The sequence below is a fragment of the Hipposideros armiger genome, unplaced genomic scaffold, assembly GCF_001890085.2.
Source record: "Hipposideros armiger isolate ML-2016 unplaced genomic scaffold, ASM189008v1 scaffold_6, whole genome shotgun sequence".
NCBI classification, from domain to species: Eukaryota; Metazoa; Chordata; class Mammalia; order Chiroptera; family Hipposideridae; genus Hipposideros; species Hipposideros armiger.
In genome coordinates this window covers 2,507,740-2,531,739 of record NW_017731356.1, presented here as the reverse complement: position 1 = coordinate 2,531,739, position 24,000 = coordinate 2,507,740, and the positions used below count along the sequence as shown (strand labels likewise).

The 24,000-nt window shown below is 33.1% G+C and overlaps 1 protein-coding gene across 2 annotated transcripts in view; it reads left to right on the top strand.

Moving 5' to 3' along the window:
- Positions 1 to 24,000, top strand: part of KIFAP3 (kinesin associated protein 3) — a 117,224-nt gene that overhangs the window by 6,945 nt on the left and 86,279 nt on the right. For both annotated transcript variants that reach the window (XM_019647687.1, XM_019647695.1), the window contains exons 3-10: positions 1,135 to 1,289; positions 3,429 to 3,484; positions 4,046 to 4,187; positions 9,834 to 9,933; positions 10,996 to 11,120; positions 13,387 to 13,485; positions 15,995 to 16,173; positions 23,151 to 23,313. In XM_019647687.1, the coding sequence (XP_019503232.1) occupies positions 1,135 to 1,289; positions 3,429 to 3,484; positions 4,046 to 4,187; positions 9,834 to 9,933; positions 10,996 to 11,120; positions 13,387 to 13,485; positions 15,995 to 16,173; positions 23,151 to 23,313 (1,019 nt within the window). The remainder of the gene's footprint in view (positions 1 to 1,134; positions 1,290 to 3,428; positions 3,485 to 4,045; positions 4,188 to 9,833; positions 9,934 to 10,995; positions 11,121 to 13,386; positions 13,486 to 15,994; positions 16,174 to 23,150; positions 23,314 to 24,000) is intronic.

The window sequence follows — 24,000 nt, the reverse complement described above, 5'->3', positions numbered from 1 at the left end:
GCCACTCGGCTGGCCTGAGAGATCTTTTGAGAGTCTTTCTCTGCATGGACTCCCCTTTCTATCTCTGCCTTCTGATATGCAGTAAAATTATCCAGAAATATAATCAACACTTTAAGTGATACCTCGTGGAATCCTAAGAGGACCAGATCTGGGCATGACTCAAGAGCTCGGAATAACGTCGCACTCACTCTTCTGGGCTCTCTTCAGGAGCGGCCATCTGTATCTGAATAACGATTTCACAGGCGCTCAGTGCAGGGCCTTTTCCTGAGACCTGTGTCCTTCCTGCCTCTAATATCTGATGTCTCTCCAAATATTGGCCATTTTACCAGAAAATACTTCTATACAGTGGCAACTTTATGTTTCTTTTTGAATCTAAGCCTTGCATGAGCACACCTGCTTGAAAGAGTCTTTTGCTGCCACTTTTGAGTCTTCACCCTGAACCTTTTGTGTCTTCACCCTGAACCATGGCTCTCCCTGGTGCCATGAATCCACTTAAATGCAATTGTTTCCAGATTCCAAATAACCTTTTCTTAGTTGAACTTCCAATGAATCTCCTGGACTAAAATAAAAAGGAGGGAGAAGCTGGTTTATTATATTTTTGATGTACTCACACATATTAAACATTCATTTGTTCCTCAGAATTCCTCATATACGTCTTAAAATGCATCCTGCTTTTTTTTCTTCTGCCTTCTGTATAATTTCCATTCGAACAATTGAATCCTAAAATACCAATATTGTGTCTTATCCCTCTCCGAAAAACATAAATGATTGTGACTGTGGTCAAGAAAATAATTCATTTTTGGCAGTATGGAGTCTCACATCCCATGACTGAAGACTATATGTATTACATCAGAAAGACATTTAAAATAAGATCTCTGAATACACTGTCCTGCCTAGAAGAGTCAAACATAGGTGTTAGTATGCTCTTTTTATCTCATTTGCCCAGCTCAAAGAAAATCATCGCTTGGCATTTTTCTAGGCCTAATTATTGTATAATACCTTATTATATTTTACTAAAATTGTCTATATAAGGTACATTTAAATGCTTTGTTAATTATTTATTTAAAAAACTATTGTTTAGGTTATCACTTACTTTGATAATAGCTGAGTTGGAAAATTCTGCTATGCTTACAGCATTCGACTGAAGAGTCTCAATGCCAACACAGATATAACTTCCTTGGCACGGAAGGTGGTGGAAGAATGTAAACTCATTCATCCCTCAAAACTAAATGAGGTAGAACAGCTGTTGTACTATCTGCAGAACCGCCGTGATTCATTGTCAGGAAAAGGTAAGTAGAAGAATTTCTGACTTCTTAATGCAGGACCCGAGTTGTTTGACTAGAGATTGTACTTTAGATATCTGAAAGGTGTTTTTTGTGTTTTTTGTTGTTGTTTTATTTTTGGGTTGTCTTGAGAGTTTTTTTTGCCAGTGCTATGAATAGCTAAATGAAAGAATAAGCAAACATATATTAGATGTTTCCACACAAAATGATGTTTCTGTTTCATTCTGTGTGTGTGTGTGCATGCGTGAGAGAGAGAGAGAGTGCACATATACTGAAATAAGGCATATAAAAGCAAATATCTGTTGTATTGAGTCCAGAATAATAAAAGGAGAGAATTTGGTGCAGAAAACCTATTTGCTCTATTCCAACTAGATTTATATTTTCAAAATTTCTTATTGACATTTACTTTATTATTTGAGTGGATTACTTAAGTATTTAAATATTAAAATATATGTCATATGCTCTAGACTATACTAAAGATGTTTTATGAACCTTCCTTAGGAAAATATTACCTTTTCATTCCTCATCGTCTCAATTGTTGCCATTCTTCTATTTTTAATTCCCTCATAAAAGAACTAAGCCATTAAAATATCAGAGCTAAACAATTGATTATTTATAGAACACATTTTAAAATTATCTAAATAAAAAAATGTAACAAAATAGAAACAGACATTTAAATAGAAAGTCTTTTCCGATTATTGAATGGTTAGTTATTTCATTTCATAGTATTTATTAAGTTTGCATATCTTTCACCGTGGGTGAGTTCCAAAATATGGCGCCCTTGAAATAACTTACAAATGCTTAAGTTTTTTTCATCTAATTTTTTTTTTTTTTAGCTGAGTCATCCTGCCACCTGTTGGCAGCTCAGCTGCAGCTCAGCTTGGGCCGTGAATCAAACTGGCAACCCTGTTGCTCAGAGCTCAAACTCTTGAGCGAGCTCTTAACCAACTGAGCCACTCGGCCGGCCCTCAAAAATATTTTAATGTACATGCAATTGCTTAGGTTTTTTACCCAGATCAGTGAAGTATTTTTGATACATTTTTTTGTTAGCAAATGAAGTTTCTCTATGAATCAAGTAATTGAGTGTAACAGGTAGCTCAAAGCTATGTTCAACACTTTTAGATACCTCTTCATTGATTTGGGAGCAAGTGAGGATTAATGCAGATGTAAATATTTGCCTTTTAATTTATGATCCTAATTTTACTTGTTAAAAAAATTCAGTTAGTAACTATTCTTTATTTTAGCTTTTAACTTCACCCAAGTCATTTATATTTTTTTTCCTTTGTTAATTTTCATTTTAGTTTTTATTTTCTCAACTCATTCATTTCTCTTTGCTTTATTGATTTTTCTATTCCCACCTTAAATGTGAGTTAGGAGGGGAAACGAGAGGAATCATAAGACTATTTTGCTTCTTGATGGCTATTTACATACCCAAAAAGTTAACTGAAAAGGAAGTTAAAATCGCTGCCTACCTTAACTTGGGGATTGATTATTTGTGGGTTTTATTTATTTATATTCTCCTTGATACCCTCAGTAGAACAGATGGATTATAGATGAGCATTTTTTTTTAAAGATTTTATTGGGGAATTTAGGAAGGGGAACAGTGTTGGAGAATTGGGGAAGGGGAACAGCCAAGTTGTCCTTCAGTCTTAGTTGTGGAAGGCGCAGCAAGCTCAGCTCCAAGTCCAGTCACCATCCGACTGCCCGTCAACAGTTGTGGCCGCTCAGCTCAAGGTACCGTGTTCAATCTTAGCTGCAGGTGGGCATAGCCCACCATCCCATGTGGGAGTAAACTGGCAACCTTGTTAGGAGCACGTGTTCTCACCAGCTGAGCCAGCCTGCCATCTGTTGGCAGCTCAGAGGCATCTCAGCTTGGGCGCAGCTCACTGGCCCATGTGGGAATCAAACCGGCGACCCTGTTGCTCAGAGCTCATGCTCTTAACCAGTTGAGCCACTCGGCCAGCCCCCGATGAGCATTGTTTTATACTTTGGAAAAAAGATTGTTTCATAAATCATTCAATTTTAAGATCCCCAGCTTAGCTAGAATTAAACTCAGCTTCTAAAAATAAAAATTCGTAGAAACCATAAAAACCTAGTTCCTTTCATTAAAAAAACAACAACAACAAAAAACTTATCTTTTTACAGAAAAGAAAGAAAAATCAAGCAAGCCTAAAGATCCACCTCCCTTCGAAGGAATGGAGGTAAGACTGTATTCTGATCTAATAGGAAATTGATTGTAAGGTCTTTTCCCATTAATAAGTCATACAATCACAGTAAACAGATGTGGGATTTTAAAAAATATTGATCTTAGAAATACCTGAAAAAGGTAGAAAATCAGTATTTAATTGGTAAAGGTAAAAATGATTTTGTGTGTTTTTTAGACAATTTATTTTGATAGAAAAATAAGTTGTGAAATGTTTTAAACGTTCTTATGCAATGTATTGAAATATTGTTTAATCTATTGTAGAAGATACAAGTTGTTTTTCATTACATTTAAGATACTTTATATTGATAAACCATTTTTAGAGTTTATATTCACCTCATTTTATCATATAGTTCATAACTACTTTTGTATTGGAGTCCTAGCATCCAAAGATCTAATTTCCCCCTCTACAAAAAGATGGCTACTATGAGTCCTTTGAAAACTTGTCTATGATCATAAAGGGCAGTATATTGATCACAAAATAATCATTCCTTTGACAGTGACTCTGTTAAGCATTATTGTTCTTCTGGAGTACTTCCTTCCTCTTCTTTTGTTTTAGATTGATGAAGTTGCTAACATTAATGACATGGATGAATACATTGAGTTATTATATGAAGATATTCCTGACAAGGTTCGTGGTTCTGCTTTGATCCTGCAGCTTGCTCGAAACCCTGATAACTTGGAAGAACTACTATTAAATGGTAACTTATATTTATAACTATTAAAAATAGAAAAATTATTGTGAAATATGATTTTTAAATTTATTATATTAGAGGGATAAGCTAAAGTTATTTACACCACACATAGGAATGCACTTATTTTCCAGCTCTTATTACCTTTCTTCTTCTTCAGATTTTTAACAGGAAAGCATAATATTTAAATATTCTGTGGAGAATTCACAAATTATTTAGTTTAAATAAGGAAAATCAAGCATTAATGGTACTGTGTCTTCCTTCTATTCTGGAAGACTTATTTATTCTTTCAATTAGGTTACAATATCAAACTTTTGACATTTATCTATCTATCTATCTATCTATATATCTATCTATCTATCTATATATATATGTATGTGCTTTTATTAAATTAGAGTTCCAATATTAGTTTTCTTTTCGGTAGCATAGCAAAAGATATTAATCTTTATTGTTTAATTTTGATTAAATTTGCTTTCCTTTCATTAAAAGTGCTAGTTAAAGAAAAAGAAGATATAGTGCTCTTAAAACCTTTTTTCTCAGTAATATCACTACAGAATTATTTTCAGTGCACAATTTTCTGAGATTATATTTTTGCCAAAACTCAAATATGGACGATGTCATTATTATCTGATTTCCATCACATGAGAAAGAATACCTTTTGTCTCTTGTGAAACCCCTTTTAAGGCAGCACACCCATACTTTGTAGCTTGGAAAATATGTACAGAGATCTGTCCAGAGAGTCCTAGAATATTACCAATATTCCAATTAGGAAATTTTTACAGTTCAAGTATTTTTAAAATTATACAACTCATATTATTATGTTATTTTAAAAGAATTCAAATATTATAGCTAAGACCCCCTTTGACCATTATTCTATAATCTGTTATGAGTTCGTTATACATTCATCCAGATCTTTTTCATAATTTTGCATATATATGAGTATGGGTTTTTTTCTGTGTTAAAATATAGAGTATTGCCTTATATGAATTTTTATATTATGTCATACTTCTTACTTGATAATTTTTTTCTCCATGAAGTAATGTTTTAAAACCATATATATATGTGATTTTAAACTATTTTTGATAATTGTATTTTATGAAATTATACATATTCCTTAGTCATTCTTCTATTGATGGTCATTAGAGTGTTTCCAAATTTTTCAGTAGGAAATATTGCTTCAGTGAACATCTTTGTACATATTTTCTTATATACACAAGCCAGGGGTTCTTTAGAGTGTATACACAGAAACAAATGTCATACAGAAATACAGGTTATAATATCTTAAGGGATATTGCTGAATTGCCTTCTAAATGGTTGTGCCACTCTATCCTTATACCAGTAGAATATGAACACTATCAAACTTAAAATTTTTGCCATTATGTTGTTGGTAATAAACAATATATTTGTTTTAAGTTGCATTTGCCTGATTTTTAATGAATTTGATCTTTTCAGATGTACCAGACTTTTAGAATTCCTACCCTGTGAAGTTTGTATTCATATCTCAAGTATTTATGTATATATGAATATGTATATATTTATGTATGAATATATATTCTTTTTCATTTATATGTAAAATTAGTACATACATTTATATATGTCATTATATCCTTTTTCTCATATACTTAGAAATAGTAGTTTCGCTCAGCCTATTACTTGTCTTTTTTTTAATATGATATATCTTTTCTATCCCTTTACTTTCATCTTATTTGAATTTTTGAACCTAAAGAGTTTCTGTTGTAGAAAGCATATAGTTGGATCATATTTGGTTTTTTTAATCCATACTGTCAATCTCTGCCTTTTGGTTGGAGGGTTTAGTGTATTTGTCATTAATATAATTACTTATAAAGTAGGATTGTCACCTAACATTTTGTATTTGTTTTCTGTAGATTTGTTATCTTCTTTGTTTCTCTGTTCCTCCATTACTGCCTTCTTTTATGTTAAATAGATATTTTCTGGTATACCGTTTTAATCCTCTTGGTGTTCTTTTACTATGTTTTCCTGAATAGTTTTCTTAGTGCTTGCTCTGGAATTATAGTTACCGTATTAAATTAAAACACTCTAGTTCAAATTAGTACCAACTTAATTTTATAAAAACTTTGCTTTAATATAGCTGTATTCCCTCCCCACTTCTTTGTACTATTATAGTCATTCAAATTACATCTTTATACATTATCAGCCCATCAGCCCAATAATATAATTATTAATATATGCATTTTTTAATCAGATAGAAGGAATACAATCAGAAATATGTTTATACTGCCTTATATATTTATCTGTATTAGTATAGCAATATTAGTATATAGTATAGTATAGTATATTTATATTAGTATATATATATATATATAGTATAGTATATTTATATTAGTATATAAAGATAGCATAGTATCTTTATTAGTACTCTTTATTTCTCTGTCTTAATTTAAGTTACTCTCTAATGTCATTTCATTTCAGCCTGAAGAACTCCCTTTAGTATTTCTTATAGGAAAGGTCTACTATCAAATTCTCCTAAGTTTTTGTTTACCCAGGAATGACTTAATTTTTCCTTGGTGTTTGAAGGATAGTTTTGCTGGATATAGAATTATTGGTTGATTATCGTTTTCTTTTAGCATTTTGAATATGTCATCCCACAGCCTTCGTGTTTCCATGTTTTCTGGTGTGAAATTAGCTGTTAATCTCATTGAGGATCCTGTGTACATGTTGAGTTGATTTTCTCTTGCTGCTTTAATATTTTCTTTGCCTTTGGTTTTTGCCAGTTTGACTATGATGTGTTTAGGTGTTGCTATCTTTGAGTTTATCTTGCTTGGAGTTTGTGGATCTTCTTGGCAGATTAATGTTTTTCATCAAACTTGGTAAGATTTTGGGCATTATTTTGTTAAGTGTTCATTGTGCTCTTTATACGTCTCTCCCCTTGGGACCCCCATTATGTTTATGTTAGTATGCTTGTTGGTGTCCCCTAGGTCTTTAAAGCTCTATTTATTTATTTTACATTCTTTTTTCTATTACCCAAACTCGATAATTTTAATTGACCTGCCTTTATTTTTGTTGATTCTTTCATTGTTCTAGTTCACATCTGCTGCTAAGATTTCTAGTGAATTTTTCATGTCAGATATTGTACAAGTATTTTGCAATTGCAGAATTTCCATGTGGTTTATTTTTAAAATAATTTGTATCTCTTTATGATATTGTTTCTGTGGTGAGACATCATTCTCCTACCTTCTCATACTTTTCTCTTTAATTCTTTCAATACGTTTTCCTTTAGTTTTTTGAGTATATTTGTAAGAGCAGACTTAAAATTTTGTCTCACAAGTGTAATGTTTGAGCCTCCTCATGGACAGTTTCTATTGACTGCTGTATTTGCTGATTATGGGATATATTGTCCCGTTTCTTTGCATATCCTGTATTTTTTTACTGTTGTTGAACTAATATTGTGGAAACTTTGAAAATCTGATTCCAACTCTCCCCAGGGCTTGTTATTTTTGCTGTTTGTTTGTTTAATGAGTTTCCTGGATTAATTCTGTAAAGTCTGTAATCTTTGTACAGCCACTGAAGCCTCTGCTCAGTGAGTTTAGTGGTAGCTAATGATTGGATAGAGACTTCCTTAAAAGCCTGGCACTAAGGTCCCTGACTTTTGCTCAGGGGCTGCGAGTGTGTGTGTGTGTTGGGGAACGTCTTCAGTGCTCAAGCAGATCATTTACAACTCTTAGCTTTCACTTCCTGCTTGTACATTGCCTCAAGGTTAGCCAGAGATGAGAGATTAGGTCCTTGTTTGGCCTTTTTTCTCTGACATGTGCACATCCCTGCACACGTGCGTGACCTTCTAGATTCCCAGGAATATGTTGGAGCTTTCCAAAGACCCTATGGATAGCTCATTTTCCAGTTCTTCCCTTTTAACATTTTTTTGGTCAGCCTCTTGTTAACTCCAGCTGGCAAGGCTGCTGCATGTTACTGCAATGTTGCCACTAGTAGTGTTCAATAAATGCCCTGGGTATAAGGATGTACAGAGCAAGCTCTGAGTCAGGTCAAGTAGAGAAAAGCCCTTGGAATGGAGCTTTTTAGCAGCATCCAGATAGGTCAGACAGTGACAGTTTTTTGGAGTAGGGATTTTGGGAACTGCCACAAGGTTCTGCCTACTTCAGTTGCTGCTACACTGCTGTTTTTATGGCTATCATAGTTGTAATTTTTCCTACAGATTATTTTGTACATTTTCTTATATCTTATTTTGAGATCACTTTATCATATTCTCTAAAAAAGTCATGATGAGATTTTAATTATGATTGCATTCAACTTATGAATTAGTTTTGTATTTTGACTTTCCGTAAACTCTAATTTTCTTTTGTCTTTTTCTTGATAAACCCATGTACAATTTCTGTAGCTGTATTTTTTATTGAGATATTTCTCTATGCTATATAAAAGGAGAAAAATGAACTAAAATTTGGAAAATAGGTCACTAAACTTATGCATAAGTTCATGACATTATAGTACACCATTTTCCAAAGTATATTCTAAGAAATACTATTTCCCCTTGATTTTAGTGATGAAATGCCTTTAATAATACAGGAATCAGCAAAGCTAAACAAGATTCTTTGTTAAGTAGGACTTTTTGGAGCCTTTGCTCTTAATATACATTGCCTACCTATTTACTTGACTCCGAAGGATTTTGGAGTCAAGCATATATTATACTAGTGCTCTGCATTTTGAAAATGAGTAACATTATGAAATGCCCTTATAGGATGATTTTCAGTTTGTTGAAAAAATTTCTTACAAAGCAGATTAATACAATGGTGAATTCTTGTTGTTTCATGACCTGAATAGCCAGAATGTTCAAATTAACTGAACACTTTCATTACAATAATAAATACTGATAATGTGGTCCATGAAGTACAATAGATCCCGAGCGCCAAAGAAAACTGAGATATGAATTATATATAACACAGATATTTTAATTTTTTATTATTTTAAGAATTGGTAAGCCATGTAGCAACACTAATTGAAGCCAGTCTCATTACTTTATATTTACTTAATATGTGGTAATCCTTGTTAATCAATTTATTAATTTCACCTTTCTCAAGATAAAACTCTAGCAGGGATGTTTATTAATCTACCCTAAAGCTAATTTTGTGAAAGATTTTTTGTTTTATTTATGTCTGTTGGCATCAATTTAAATTGATATTAAAATATTAGTTATTTTTCTGTGTATAAGTTTTATTTGGTTATTAATTTGCTTTAATGGAGCTAATGTTAGCCTACTAAACTGCTCATTATTTTTTTTAGAGTTCTGGTTTTTTTACTTATTCACAAGCACCTTAAATCAGATGTTAAAAAATAGAAAAACTGGTACTGCTATAGGAGAATTACAAATGGGAATGCAGCTCAAGGAATAAATGGTCTTATTATTTTATTGTTATATTATTCCTATGCTACTTTAAATCATATTGTATTTGTCTGTTTACAGTTATAGACTTAAAACTGCATTTATCAGTTTTTAAGTGAAAGTCAGATTTCAGTTTTAAAAATAGCTTTCTGTGTTGGAAAGAAGCATCCTACTTTTTTGTCCCAGTTCTATCTTAGCTTTGTTATTTATTAATAAGTAGACACTTAAAACCAATCACCAGAGGCAGGCGAATGATTATTTTGGCACATCTCTTTTTCCTTTAGAGACTGCCCTTGGTGCGTTAGCAAGAGTCCTGAGAGAAGACTGGAAGCAAAGTGTGGAGTTAGCTACAAACATCATTTACATCTTTTTTTGTTTTTCCAGGTAAGTATAAAAATGAGGAGATAAGAGTACTGGTCCATGGGTATTTCTGTCTCTGTCTGACTCTGGCTTAGAGGACGGGGGCGCGCAGTCCTCTGTGGGACTGCCCATGCCCTGCCACTGAACGCTTGCTCTGTTGCCTGTTCTCTGTCCTCTGTGTTGCTCTGTCTTCACGCGGTCTCGCCTCACCCACGCATGTACATGTGTGGGCGCGCACACACACGCAGTGAGATAGTATAAGGGGGCGTTAGAGTGTGGGCTCCAGAAGGAGACAGCCTGGATTTCAGTCCACGTCCTGCTCTTTTTTAGCTGTGTGATCTTGGTTCCATTACTTAACTTCACTGTGCCTCAGTTTCTCATCTGTGAACCCGATGGTAATTGTAGTACCCTCTTCAGTTAGTTTTTAGAAGAAAACCTGACCCAGGGTAAGTGCTGGTAAATGTGATTGTTTTATACAGACACACACACGTGAGTGTGTGTAAACACTTACCTGTTAATGCATTCATATATGTTCTTTTACACATATATCCTTCAGAAAGGTGTTTACTGAGACATTGTGAAAAGTTTTTAACCAATTTTAACCAATTGCCTGCCTCAATTCTAAAAATGTATCAGCATTAGCAAACAAATATTTACTGAATAAATACTTGGATGAATGAATTGTCTAGAAAACATGCAAAACCTGATTGCTAATACTTTATTTTATTCTTTGGTGTCAGTTTTATTCAATAATAGTATTGTTATATAATTAGTTTTGTTAAATGGTAGTCTGAAAATATATTTTGAGAGTATCTGAAAAGTTAAAATGGTGGTTAAATAAAAATAATATGTTTTATTTAATTTCTAACTTAAAAATAATCTCATTTCAGATAAAGGTAGTATGTTAAAATATAGTTAAAGTAATCTCATAATTTTCAGTCTTAGTATGTTGTGGATGTATTCATTTATTGAAATATGTATGTCAAATTTTCTACATTGTTTGTACTACAGTGTTTACCCAAAACAAATTTCTTGAACCCACAAAATGTATTTCTTTAAATGCATACTAAAATTTCTTTTTTAAAGCTTCTCTCAGTTTCATGGACTTATCACTCATTATAAAATTGGAGCTCTCTGTATGAATATCATTGATCATGAATTAAAAAGACATGAGCTTTGGCAAGAAGAACTTTCTAAGAAGAAGAAAGCTGATATCCTTTCAGAATGGCATCTCACCCCTCTGTTGCCTGTTGCTGTGAGCTTTGGATGGATAGGGTAGTTTTGTTTGTTTGATTGTTTGTTTTTTGCCATTCACATTGCTTGGGAAAATGCAGGAGTGTTTGAAAGGTTAAGATGAAGATTGAAACTCTCAGAATGAATATAGTTTGAAATGTATTTTTTAATCTCTTTATAACTTCATTAGTTGAAAAATAGAGGGAGCAAAGAGTAGTGGTCTTGGGTAACTGAATCGGTGAGTCTCTAAGTGGCAACACTTGTGTCCCCTAAGCAGCTTTGGTTAGCTGAAGTCTGGCTCACCACTGTTGCTTATGTAGTTTTTTCTGTGTAATAGGTGATTTTGATTGGAATAGGTGTAAATTTGGTGAATATAATTTTAAATTCTATTTTTCTAGTTAAGCGTAAAAATAATTTTCTTAATATGTTCAACTTTGAGAGGCCTGCAGAATGATAGAAACTGTTAAAGGAACCTTAAAAATTACTTCTTTTAACCTGTCTTTCAAGACAGGAATCTTTTCTGCAACTTCCCTTACAAATGGGTTGTTTGGTCTCTTTTTTAACAACGTCATTGCTTATTGATTTAGCTCATTCTGTGGTTTGGCATTCTTTTTATTATCATATTCTTTGCTTAGTGTACTAAGGTCTACTTCCTAATAACTTCTATTTCTTCGTTCTAATCTTGCGTACTGAAGCAATCTAGAATAAGGATATTTTCTGCAGCATCACATTTCTTTTATTTGAAGATACTTATCATATTGCCTCTACAAATTACCTCTTCTGAACTGAAGGCCCTGGTTTATTCATATCTGACCTTATAAGGACGTATTTTGCAGATCAACAAGCCGTATTGATAACTTTCCTTTGAGCCCAAAATTTATTGATCTCTTTTCAAAGTAAAAATATTATTCCTGTTGTGCAGAGTATCATATGTTTTTTATCTCCTCTTCATGGAACCCCCAAGACACTATAAAAATGCCCCCCCACACACACACACACAAGCTTTGACTTTTCTTTATTAGGATCTTTTCAAGTTTAGAAATTTTCTGTGTGTGCTATGAGCTTTTGACATCTAGATTGGTATTGCCCTAAACTATTGGATTGTCGGAAAAGTCATGACACATTTTTGCTACGAAAAACAGAAAAAATACATCATGACTTTTCCAACAACCCAGTAGATGGACAACTCAAAAACCTTGGAGCGTTTAGATTTTTTCTGGAGTCCCAAGTCTTCTGAATGTACCCCAAATTCATTTAAACTGAAGGGATGCAAAGAGGACCATGAATGGGACTTTTAGCAAACATTAATTTATACCTTGTGATTGATGACAAGAACTGATATTTTAGGACATCTCATATCCCTGTGAATATCAATCACCATGGGTTGTAAGATGCATCATTATTTATGAACCACTAATAAAGAAAAAAAATGGTTCCAATTAAACTGTGACACATCATGGATTATAAGACATTTTTAAATTCTGGAGATGTTATGATGTGGGACAATGTGTTTTAGAATCAACGGATTACAATAATTGAAGGAATATATTATAAAAATGACCTATCAGAATTCTGGCCATTTCTCCTAAAATATTACTAATTTATTAAGTATTATGTCTCCTTGTATTTTGATGGAAGTAGCATTCAATAAGGGATTGTTTTTAAGCGCTTGGAGATCCTGAAGTAACTGCTTATTTTTGTTCAGGGCACTGTTTGGGTCCCTAGGATGTAATTTTTAAATTTTGTTTACCTCTAACTTTGGGTTATTTCACTTTTGGCATCTAGTCTGCCAAAAAGAATGAAATGGGTACTAACAAGCTCTATATCCTAATCCATATCCTTTGAATATTCTGGGCATCTGTCTGAAGTGGTATCCGATATTCTTATTAACTAAATCATTTGCTAAGGCAATCTTTTTGGTACGTGGACCCACTTGATAATCTGTTGAAAGTTAGAGACTTGTGCACATACATAGAATATTTCCATATGATTTCTGGGGATTCAAGAATTTTGTGAAGCCCAAACATGTATTTACCCAAGGACTCCAAGCACGTATTGAATCCTTGGTTAAGAAGTCCTGTTATAATACAATTAATTGTACAGAGAATAATATTCTAGTTAAACTATTGGTTGAGAAAACAACTACCGGTAGATAACTTTGCACGTAAAACTTAAAGTGCTGTTCTTCGTAAGATTTTGCAGTAGCTTTTCTTTGTTTCTATGGATGATCCTTAACTTGTTTACTTGACGAAGACCCTGAAAACCAAACCTTGAGAAAAGATTATGAAAAAACATTTAAAAAATACCAGGGGCTTGTGGTAAAACAGGAACAGCTCTTACGAGGTATGACTTCTTAAGCAATGAGAAAGGCAGCAAAGTGCTTATTCTACGTTTAGTTTTTTCCTTTTTTTTTTTTTTGGTCAGATCAGTAAAGCTAATACCAGAATAATCGGAAGTTTTGTAAATTTTAATATGCTACCAATTAATTTGTCTTTAGCATGGGTATTAGTGTTTTAAATTTCAATCTACTATTTTCCACCCAAAGACCCCATTCAGCTCCTAAATGTACATATATATATTTATCTATTTATTTACTTAGAGATAATTTTTTTAATCCAATGTTTGACCTTTTCAATAATAAGAATCTTGTCTCTCAAACCCTAATGTACTTATATCGTAAAAGATTTTGTTGCTTTTCTAGGAAACTGATGTAAAATTTTTCAAAATATTTCTCATTTAATAAAAAATAGTTTCTTTGTAGGGTTTGTTGAGAGATTTACATGTTTACTAGTATGGTTTCTCAGTCATTCATAAGATGCAAAATCTTATGAAGGTTAGTAAGATGATGTGGGGTTTTCAAGTGTACACTCAATCCCTGCTTTGTAGCTATTGATTTTTTTTCCAGCTTTATTGAGATATAATTAACATATAACATAGTGTAAGTTTAAGGTGTACAGTGGGATGATTTGTTACATGTATATACAAAGGGTGCCAAAAAAAGTATACACATTTTAAGCAAGGAAAACTGTATTAAAATTGTTATACTCAATATATACCAATAACAAAAGATGAATTCAAGTCACGTTTGACTTCTGCAATTACAAGAGGTGCTCAAAGTGGTTACCATCAGCGTCTAGATTATGGTGAACTACTGCTTGAGCAACGCTGACCAAAGTGTCCACTTGTATATGTTTTTTTGGCATTCCTGGTATTGTAAAATGTTTATTACGATAAGGTTAATACTTAGCACACCCTTCACCTCAGTTACTTACCATTTTGTTGTTGTTATGATGAGAACATTTAAGTCTTACTCTTATAGCAGCATTCAAGTATACAATACAGTATTGTTAACTACAGTTGCCATCTTATAACTGAAAGTTTATGCCCTTTGACCAATGTCTCCCTATTTCCCCCACAATCCAGCCCCTGGTAACCATCAAGCTACTCTGTTTCTACGAGTTCAACTATTTTAGATTCCACATATAAGTCAGAACATACGATATTTGTCTTTCTCAACTTATTTCACCTAGCATAATGCCCTCTAGGTCCATCTATGTTGTCACAAATGACAGAATATTTTTCTCTCTTTATGGATGAATAATATTCCATTGCGCAAATATATACATACTTATTTATATATCACATTGTTTTTATTCACTTATCCATCATGAACGCTTAGGTTGCTTCCATGTCTTGGCTATTGTGAATAATGGGAGTGAGCATGGGAGTGCAAATATCTCTTTGAGATCATTGTTTCGTTTTCTTTGGATACCTATCCAGAAGTGGGATTACTGTAAAATTTTTATAATACTTCTTTCCTCGTAAAATTGTCTTAAAATTAAAATGGATTACTACTTATATATCAACTAGTAGAATGCCTGGCATACAGTGTACCTAATTAGTGTGAATTGCCTTTCCACCTCAAATATTTGTTAAATAAATTAAATAGTTATACACACACACACACACACACACAAACACTCACACACACACATTTCTTCTGTTCATACGGATTTAGAGATGATCTGTAAGAATACATGAAATGAAATCCTAAAATACTGAATAAAATCAAGGCCATATGAGAGCAAAAAGATTATGTTGACCATAATAACCTACATAATTCTGACAGAAACTTTTCAAGTCTTAACTCTGAAGCTTTCTGTCAGTCTAGGCAAAATGTAAAACATTACCTTTTACATAATTTTCATTGTCAAAAGGGAACAATTATATGATTTATGAGAACCTAACCATTTTTATTACGATATCTGAGAGAAATTTTACTTAGAAATAGTAGACAGTGACCTCACCTTTGTCTAGTGTAACAGTTATATTACTGAATTTCATGTGGCCATTTCCTGTAGTGACTATCAGAAAATCAGCCTGAAAACGTAAAATGTTTTAGTGTCCTCAAATTCAGCTCTAGCTACACTATACATTTGGGATTATAGCTCTTTTTAACATAGCAGCCCCTAGTCAAAGTTTTACCTTGTTTTCTACATGCGTAAAATTATTTTTCCCTGTCTGTCTGTTTTATTTTTGCTAACATATAATTAATTGCCATTTGATTACCATTTGAGCTCTAAGCTCCAGAAGGATAGGAATCATTATCTTATTTTGATTATGTATTCTTCTTAGTATCATAAGAATACTATTTTATATAATGTATTTTATATAACATATCACTCAATAACAATAACTGTTTTCTAATGAATGAACTAATAACCAGTTACAAATTTTGAAATAATATATTCTCTCCTAAGAACTACACCTGTGACTATGGGGAGTAGAAATGACATGAAATTGTTGATGCAATATGCCAGTCATTCACTGCTCATCTCTTTTACTCTCCTAGTGGCTCTTTATTTGCTTCTGAACCTTGCTGAGGATACGCGGACAGAGCTGAAGATGAGAAACAAGAACATTGTGCACATGCTGGTGAAGGCTCTGGACAGGGACAATTTTGAGCTGCTGATTCTCGTGGTGTCGTTCTTGAAGAAACTCAGCATTTTCATGGAGAATAAAAATGACATGGTAACTTCCATTGAAACAGTCCGTGCTTGCTATTTTCAAGTTAGAATATTTTGAGAAAAAGTAAACAACGTTATTCCCCTACTGAGATCATTCTAGATGTAAATTTTACAATAGCGATAACTCCCTTAAATGGCTTCATTAGGAAGTACAATATTCCATATTAGTTAATACTCTAGATAATGGAAGTTTATGGATAAAAATCTTTTCCTAATATTGTATAGGATAAATCTTTTCATATTAAACATGATATATGGAAAGTAACTTAAACTTAAGATTGTGTTTCAGTGTCATCTGGCTTTGTATTTTCCCCTCAAGTATTTTTATCTCTGCGTTTCTGATACTAGTGTGTGGAATTACAGTTCAGCCCAATCTCTTCTTTCTCGCCTGCCATTCCAGCTGGGAGCCACAGCCTGTTGATTCTGCTTCTTAAGTATCCCTCTTTCTCTTCCCAGTGCCACTGTGTCAGTTCATGCCCTCTGCATTTACACCCTCCTCATCTCTCGTTTGAATTATCACAGTAGGCTCCTTTTCTGTGTCATTAAATTACCTGCCTTTTCTATGTCATTAAAAAGTCTTTGTTAGAACAGTATTATATGAAGTAGATCATACAGTAACCCTACCTTGTTTTCAAATATTTAAATTGTTTATAACTCCAGTATCATAAATAACACTTCAGTGGACACATTTATTACGTGCATCTTTGCCTATATTTCTGATTATTTTCTTAGATAGATTCCTAGGAGTGGAATTATTGGATCATTGGTCTTAACTTCACTGAAGACCATTTTAGAGCTACATGCTAATACAAGTCATGATGTGACTATGTAGTATTGGCGTAAGTGGATTTTCCTTCAGAGTCTAAATATAGAGTATTTCTTCCTACTCGTGTTTTCTTCTTTTAAAATCAAATGAGCTAAGAAGTCGCTTATGTTTATTAAATGACACAGTGTGCTCTTTGAAACCTAAGACTGATTTATCAGATTTAATAAGTGCTTTGATTCTGATACTTGAAATATATGAAATTTTATTTTACCCACAGATATTTACTATCTGTCATCTTTATTATTAGTATATAATTATTGATGGTCGCTGTATGCCTAACTTTAAGATTGAATTTACTTCAGGGAGATTAATCCAAAACATGTTTTTTTAATTTATTGTTCTTACATTTAAGAAGAATATGACATGTGTGTATATATATATATATATATATATATATATTTATCTGAGTAATTAGAGTGTGGCTAAATACTTGCTTCCCCTTGCTACTAGAAGCTGAAGTATATTCTTCTATTTATGTGTTTAGATTACGTTCACCTTTATTAGGTTCACAAAATTCAAATTGACTTGTCATCGGCTTGTATCTACTATATAATGATTAGATTTGTATTCAAGTAATACACTTATTATGTGTTTATTCTATCAAAAATGATCTCAAGAATATTATTAAAAATTATTTTCTGGTAAGACCTAGATTCGGAATGTAAGTTGTCTTATCAAGCCTCATATTTAAAAATTTTTTGCTTATTTTTTTAATTAAAATTTATTGGGGTGACGATGGTCAAAATTACATAAGTTTCAAGTGTACAGTTCTATAATACATCATCTATATATTGCATTATGTGTTAACCACCAGAGTCAGTACTTCTCCCATCGCCGTATATTTGACCCCCTTTACCCTCTTCTACCATCTCCCCTACCCCGTTACTCATTTTTTATTGAGGAGGAAAACCTGAGATTCAGAAAAGGTAGCACATCCAAGGTCATAAAAATGATTTGATTAGCCAGGTTTTTACTGTAGATGGTATGCGTTTCATCTTTTAGTGTGAAAGAAATGCATTTTTTTTTAAAGGGCATTGTACCGAATCAGGATTTTTGCAGCTTGACTGGCCCTTACATTCATGTTTAGATTTAGTGAATTACCTCCTAATTTTGCAAATGAAGTAGCAGAGAGAATCAGAGAGGTTAAATAATTTGCTCAAAGAAAATTGGCCAGGTATTGCTTCCTACTCTGCCCACAGGACAAAAATTTTTTTGTCTTTATTTTATGTTGTTTTTAAAAAAAACACATTTTTACCAAGATTAAGTATAAGCAATTTTTTAAATGGCTGCCAAAAACACTGAAAAATAATTGCTTAAAGGCTGAAATAAATTTACTGATAGATTGTTGATAAACTGTCACTTTACATAGAACATTTAATAAAAGTATTAATTAACTATAAATTCCATTTTATAGGTATAGAATTGAGAGGGCATTGCATGTTGAGACAATTACTAAATTTAGCTTTTGGAATTGGGCTTTTATCAACCTGAAAGACATGATTCGAAGGCTGTGTCTAGTGTTTAACTATCTGATTGGACTACATGGCAATTTTACATTCCATTCTCTGCAGTGGAAAGACATATTAATAAAAAAAACTCTCCAGGTTACTATATTATTAAGTTTTTTATAACACTAGTGTGTACTGTAGCTATTTCAAAAGACAAATATTACTTAATATAATTAGTAACAGATGAAGCCTGTGGCAATTTTATTTAAAAGGGGTTGGTGGGAGGGATGGCTGATATATTTGTAGGGTTGTATTATTTATTTAAATAATGTGTTCATTTTACTGTTGATGTGAACTAATACTGACCTTGCTTTTTGGAGTTATATATTTTAAAGGAAATTTAGTTTACTTAAAAAAATCTTTTAATTAATGATTTAAATTGTTTTTATATTTCTTAATATTAATACAATATAACAAAAAGGGAATGAGGCATAATAGAATGTGATTTAAGAGTAACAACACAGAGGATATATTTTCCTTGGGTTGCTTGCTTATTTTCTCATTAAATTTTGAGAGTTCTTTTTATATTTTGCATGTGTTTTTTATCAGTTAAATATTTTGCAAATATTTTCTCCTTTTTTGTGGCTTGTCTTTTCATTCTCCTATGAAGAGTAGAAGGTTTTAATTGTTGTGAAGTCCAGTATATCAAATAATTTTTAATGGATTATATTTTGGTATTGTATTTAAGAAATCTTTGCCTAACTTAAGTCACAAAGATTTCTTCCTCTGTTTTCTTCAAGAAGCTTTTCATAGAGTTTGTGTCGTTGCTGTTTTTGTTTTAGTCTGTGATCCATCCATTTTTCAGTTAATTTTGTATATGGTGCAAAGTCTGGATTAAGATTCATGTTTTGATATGACTCCAGTTCCAGCATCATTTGTTGAAAGGACTATTTTTTCTCCACTGAATTGCCTTGGCACTGTATTGAAATTGCCTTTGCACCTTTGTTGAAATCAGTTGGCTATATCTGTGTGGTTCTATTTCTGACTCTCTCTCTTCTATGCAGTTGATGCACGTGGCTGTGCTTTCACCAATACATCCTTGTCTTGATTTCTGTAGCTTTAATAGTAAGTTTTGAAATCAGGCAGTGTAAGGCCTTAAGTGTTGTTATTATTATTCACTATTATTCTGGCTATTTCAATTTTTTTTTTACCCTCCCATACCCATTTAGGATCAACCAGTCTATTTCTTTAAAAGACACATCCTGGAATCTTGACTGGGATTGCGTTAAATCTGTTGGCAGTATTCAGTATATTAACCGTATTGGATTTTCCAATCCATGAACATGGTATAGCTTTTCCATTTATTTAAGTCTTTCTTGATTTCTTCCATCATTTTGTAGTTTTTAGCATACATATTTTGCACATATTTTGTTGGATTTATACCTAAATGTTCTACCATTATAATTGTAGTTTTTAAGAAAAAAATCATTTTCCCATTATTATTTATTGAAATGTAATCAATATATATCCTATTAATTTTGGGTGTACATCATCATAGAAATTTGATATTTACATACATTACAAAATGATCACTATAGTAAGCCTGGTTACTATCAGTCGTGATTGATAGCATATTGAAATACAGTTAATTTTTGTATATTGACCTTGTGTCCGGTGACCTTGCTAAATTCACTTTTTAGTTGTAGTGGCTCTTTATAGATTCTTGGGGATTTTTTAATTAGACAATTATGTCATCTGTGAATAGAAAGTTTTATTTCTTCCATTCTAACTTGTATGACTTTTTTTTTTTTCTTTTCCTTGTACTGGAGAGTATGATGTTAAAAAGGAATGCTATGAGTAGGCTTTCCTGCTTTGTTACTGATCTTAGGAGGAAAACAATGTTTTTTACTATTAAATGTAATGTTATCTAAGTTTTTTGTAGATTACCAGTTTAAATTCTGTTCTGCTTCAAGTTTGCTGAGAGGTTTTATTATGACTGGATATTGGATTTTGTCAACTGCCTTTTCAGTACTGATTGAAATGATCACATGATTTTTCTTCTTTAGACTATTGATATAGGGATTGCATTGATTGACTTTCACATGGTAAGCCAGTCATATTTAAGGGCTAAACACCACTTGATCATGATATATTGCCTTTTTATATATTGCTATATTTGATTAGGTAATACATTGTTGAGGATTTTTGTACCTATGTTTATGAGGGATTACTAGTTTAGTTTTCTTATTATCTCTTGGTCTGATTTTGGTATTAGGGTAACTGTGGCCTCATAAAATGAGTTGAGAAGCATTTTCCCTTCAATTTTTTCTGGAAGAGTTTGTGTAGAATTGGTATTTGTACTTAAATGTGTAATAGAACTCACCAGTGAGCAAGTCACCTGGGCCTGGAGTTTTCTTTCTTTGAATTTCTTTAATACCTATAAGACTTTTTAGGTTAATCTCTTTCTTTTTGAGGGGTAGTTTTATAGTTTGTGTCTTTCAAGGAATTTATCCATTTCATCTATGTTATTAAATATATAGGCATAAAATTTTTCATACTTTTTTACTTATGTCTTTAAAATCCAAAGATCTGAAGTGATTTTCCCTGTTTCATTACTGATATTAGTAATTTGTTCTCTCTCTCTTTTTTTAATAGTTTCGTGGTTTATCAATATTATTGGTATTTTCAAAGAACCAGCTTTTGGTGTCATGTTTGATTATTTTCACCGAATATAGAATTCTAGGTTGATATACTTCGTGTAACTTCTGTTTATCGGGAGATTAATTTTTCTCAGGGAAGCCTTCCTTGACAACTCCTTACACTGAGATTATGTCAGGTCCAATCCTTATAATCTCTCATGGTACTCTGTTTTTGTCTCACATACGCTAGTTATACAATTACAGTTAAATAATTGTATAATTGTGTTTTTACTGTATTTCACTTCCTCTAAAATATAAGCTCTATGAAGTCAGGAACCATTTCTCTCTTGTTCACCAGTATATATCCAGGGCTTAGTTAAGAAATATTTGTTGAATAAAAACAAATAAATCTGGAAAATTATTTACTCATTGTAATCAATGAAGCTAGTGACAGAGCTACAGTTTTGTAAAAATGTAACAAACATTTGTCACTGGCCTCTGTGGAAATTGTTGCAGGGAGTTAACCAATGAATTATTGACCCAGCTGCTTAGAAGACTCAACCAAGAAACAGAGACTCAATTTGGAGAGTCTTTGGAGATGGATTTGTTCTTTGTAACAAAGAGCTCTGGGATATGACTCCAGTGAGGCCATGGAGTGTACATGGAGGCCTGAAGGCAAAATTGTTGTTGTTTTGTCAGTTTAGCATTTATAAAAAAAAAGTATGTTTACTCTTTGGCATGGAATGAAAGGAAAAAAGTATATCGAGGGCTCAATTATTAATGTGATGTTTACGGGGTCAGTAAAAGATTGCAATAAAGATATGGACAGGGTGGTATAAATAAACACTTTAGACCTGTAGTAAAAGAAAAAGTAGACCAAGATTATTCATAAATCTTTGGGAATGATCAAAAAAATGTATAGAATTAGAAATATAGAATTTCTTTCCTTTTTAATCACTGCTTTGTAACAAAGATGTGAGATATTTTTATAACCCAAATTTTCTGATTGCCACCTTAAGAAATGTGAATACAGGGCTTGCATTACCAAATAAGTTCTGTCCTGTCTTCTCACACTAAAACAAACTTTCCTGAAGCAATTTCATAACCTTTTAGACTTGAAGAGTCAATAAACATTTCCTGTAAATGGCCAGATAGTCAATATTCTGTCCCTTGCAGTTCATACAGACTTTGTCGCAACTACTCAGCTCTGCTGTTGTATAGCATGATAGTACCCAGAGTCAGTCTATAAACAAATGAGCATGGCTGTGTGCCAGTGAAACTTGATGGAAACTGAAATTTGAATTTCAAGTAATTTTCATGTGTCATGAAATAGTCCTCATTTAATTTTTTTTTCTGAACCTAAAATCATCCCAGACACTCTCCTGCCTTTAGCATAATGTGAAATTTCTTAGCAGAGCATTAGAAGAGTTTTGTGATGTCCAGTGTCTGTGTTTATGGGCTCCTGCCGTTCCCCAGCATATACCTCACACCGTGGCCGCAGCGAAGTCCTTGCAGTTCCCCAGATAGGCTCTTTCATGCCCAGGTGCCTGTCCGCTGGCTCTTCCTTCTACCTGGATTACCACTGCCTTTCTCAACCAGAGAGCCCACTACTAAGAACTTCGTTTCTTATTCGGAGCCTTTGCTGTTCTCTTCTGTAGCTTAGCGTTTCCTTCTGTGTTGCTTCCAGGCACGTTGTGCATTCCATTTTTATCATGTTGTATTTTTTTAATCATTTGTTCCACTTGTCTGTCCTCTTTTTAGACTGGACCCCTTGAAGGCCAAGACTCTTGTTTCTCTAGCACAGGGCCTGGCACTTAGTAGACGGTGACAGTAGTGTTTTCCAGAACCCAATGTAATTTGTCTTCCACTTGATGCTGTTAAGTGAAGGGAGGAATGGATGATGTGGGAATATATATTTTCTGCTGCACAGTTTTGGTTTCACAGAATGACAGTATATAAATTAACCCATAATTGCTTACAAAATAGATATCCCTTAGGGTAAAGACAATGAAAAACTCATTATTTGTAATCTTTTTCGTACCTCACAGCATTTGTATCTTTCGTATAGGTGGAGATGGATATTGTTGAAAAGCTGGTAAAAATGATACCTTGTGAGCATGAAGATCTGCTGAATATCACTCTCCGACTTTTACTGAACCTGTCCTTTGACACAGGACTCAGGAACAAGATGGTGCAGGTGGGATTGCTCCCCAAACTCACTGCGCTCCTAGGTATGCCTTCTAAAACTTCACACTCGTGATGCCTGGGATTTCCAGCATCACTGGAAAATTGAGCTCTGGGTGGAAAAGCCGGCTGAACGAAAACGAGTCTGTATATGTTCTTTGATTGAGAACTTAAAAATAAGCAGAAAGGATGAAAACTGACATGTGCCGGGATAGCCATGGTGCTGTGGCACGCAGTGGAGTGGGAGCTGTTAACTCGGCCGTATTTCCTGCGCCCCAGTGAAAGTGAAAGTGCATCTATACAAGTGCTGGCAGGGAAGCCAGAAGGAACACTATTTTCTCGTCAGCACGTTTTTAAAAGCACTTATCATTTATGCTCTTATATTCTGCCATGCTTTTAAAATACTACTGATAGCTACACACATTTGGGGAGCCTTTTTGTCATTAGGTAAAAAAGGGCATTTTTAAATATAGCATGAGTTAGAAAATATTGTATTGGAGGATTCAGTTTATAATACATTATTTTCTTTTCACTGATAGCAAGTTAACTATATAGCAAGGGTGCATTCAGATGTTAACTCTTCTGTGCTCACACACAGTACTTCTTTTTTTTTTTTAAAGATTTTTTATTGGGGAATTGGGGAGATGGGAACAGTGCTGGGGAATTGGGGGAAGGGGAACAGACAAGTTGCTGTCGTTTTATTCTTCAGTCTAGTTGTGGAGGATGATGCTTCA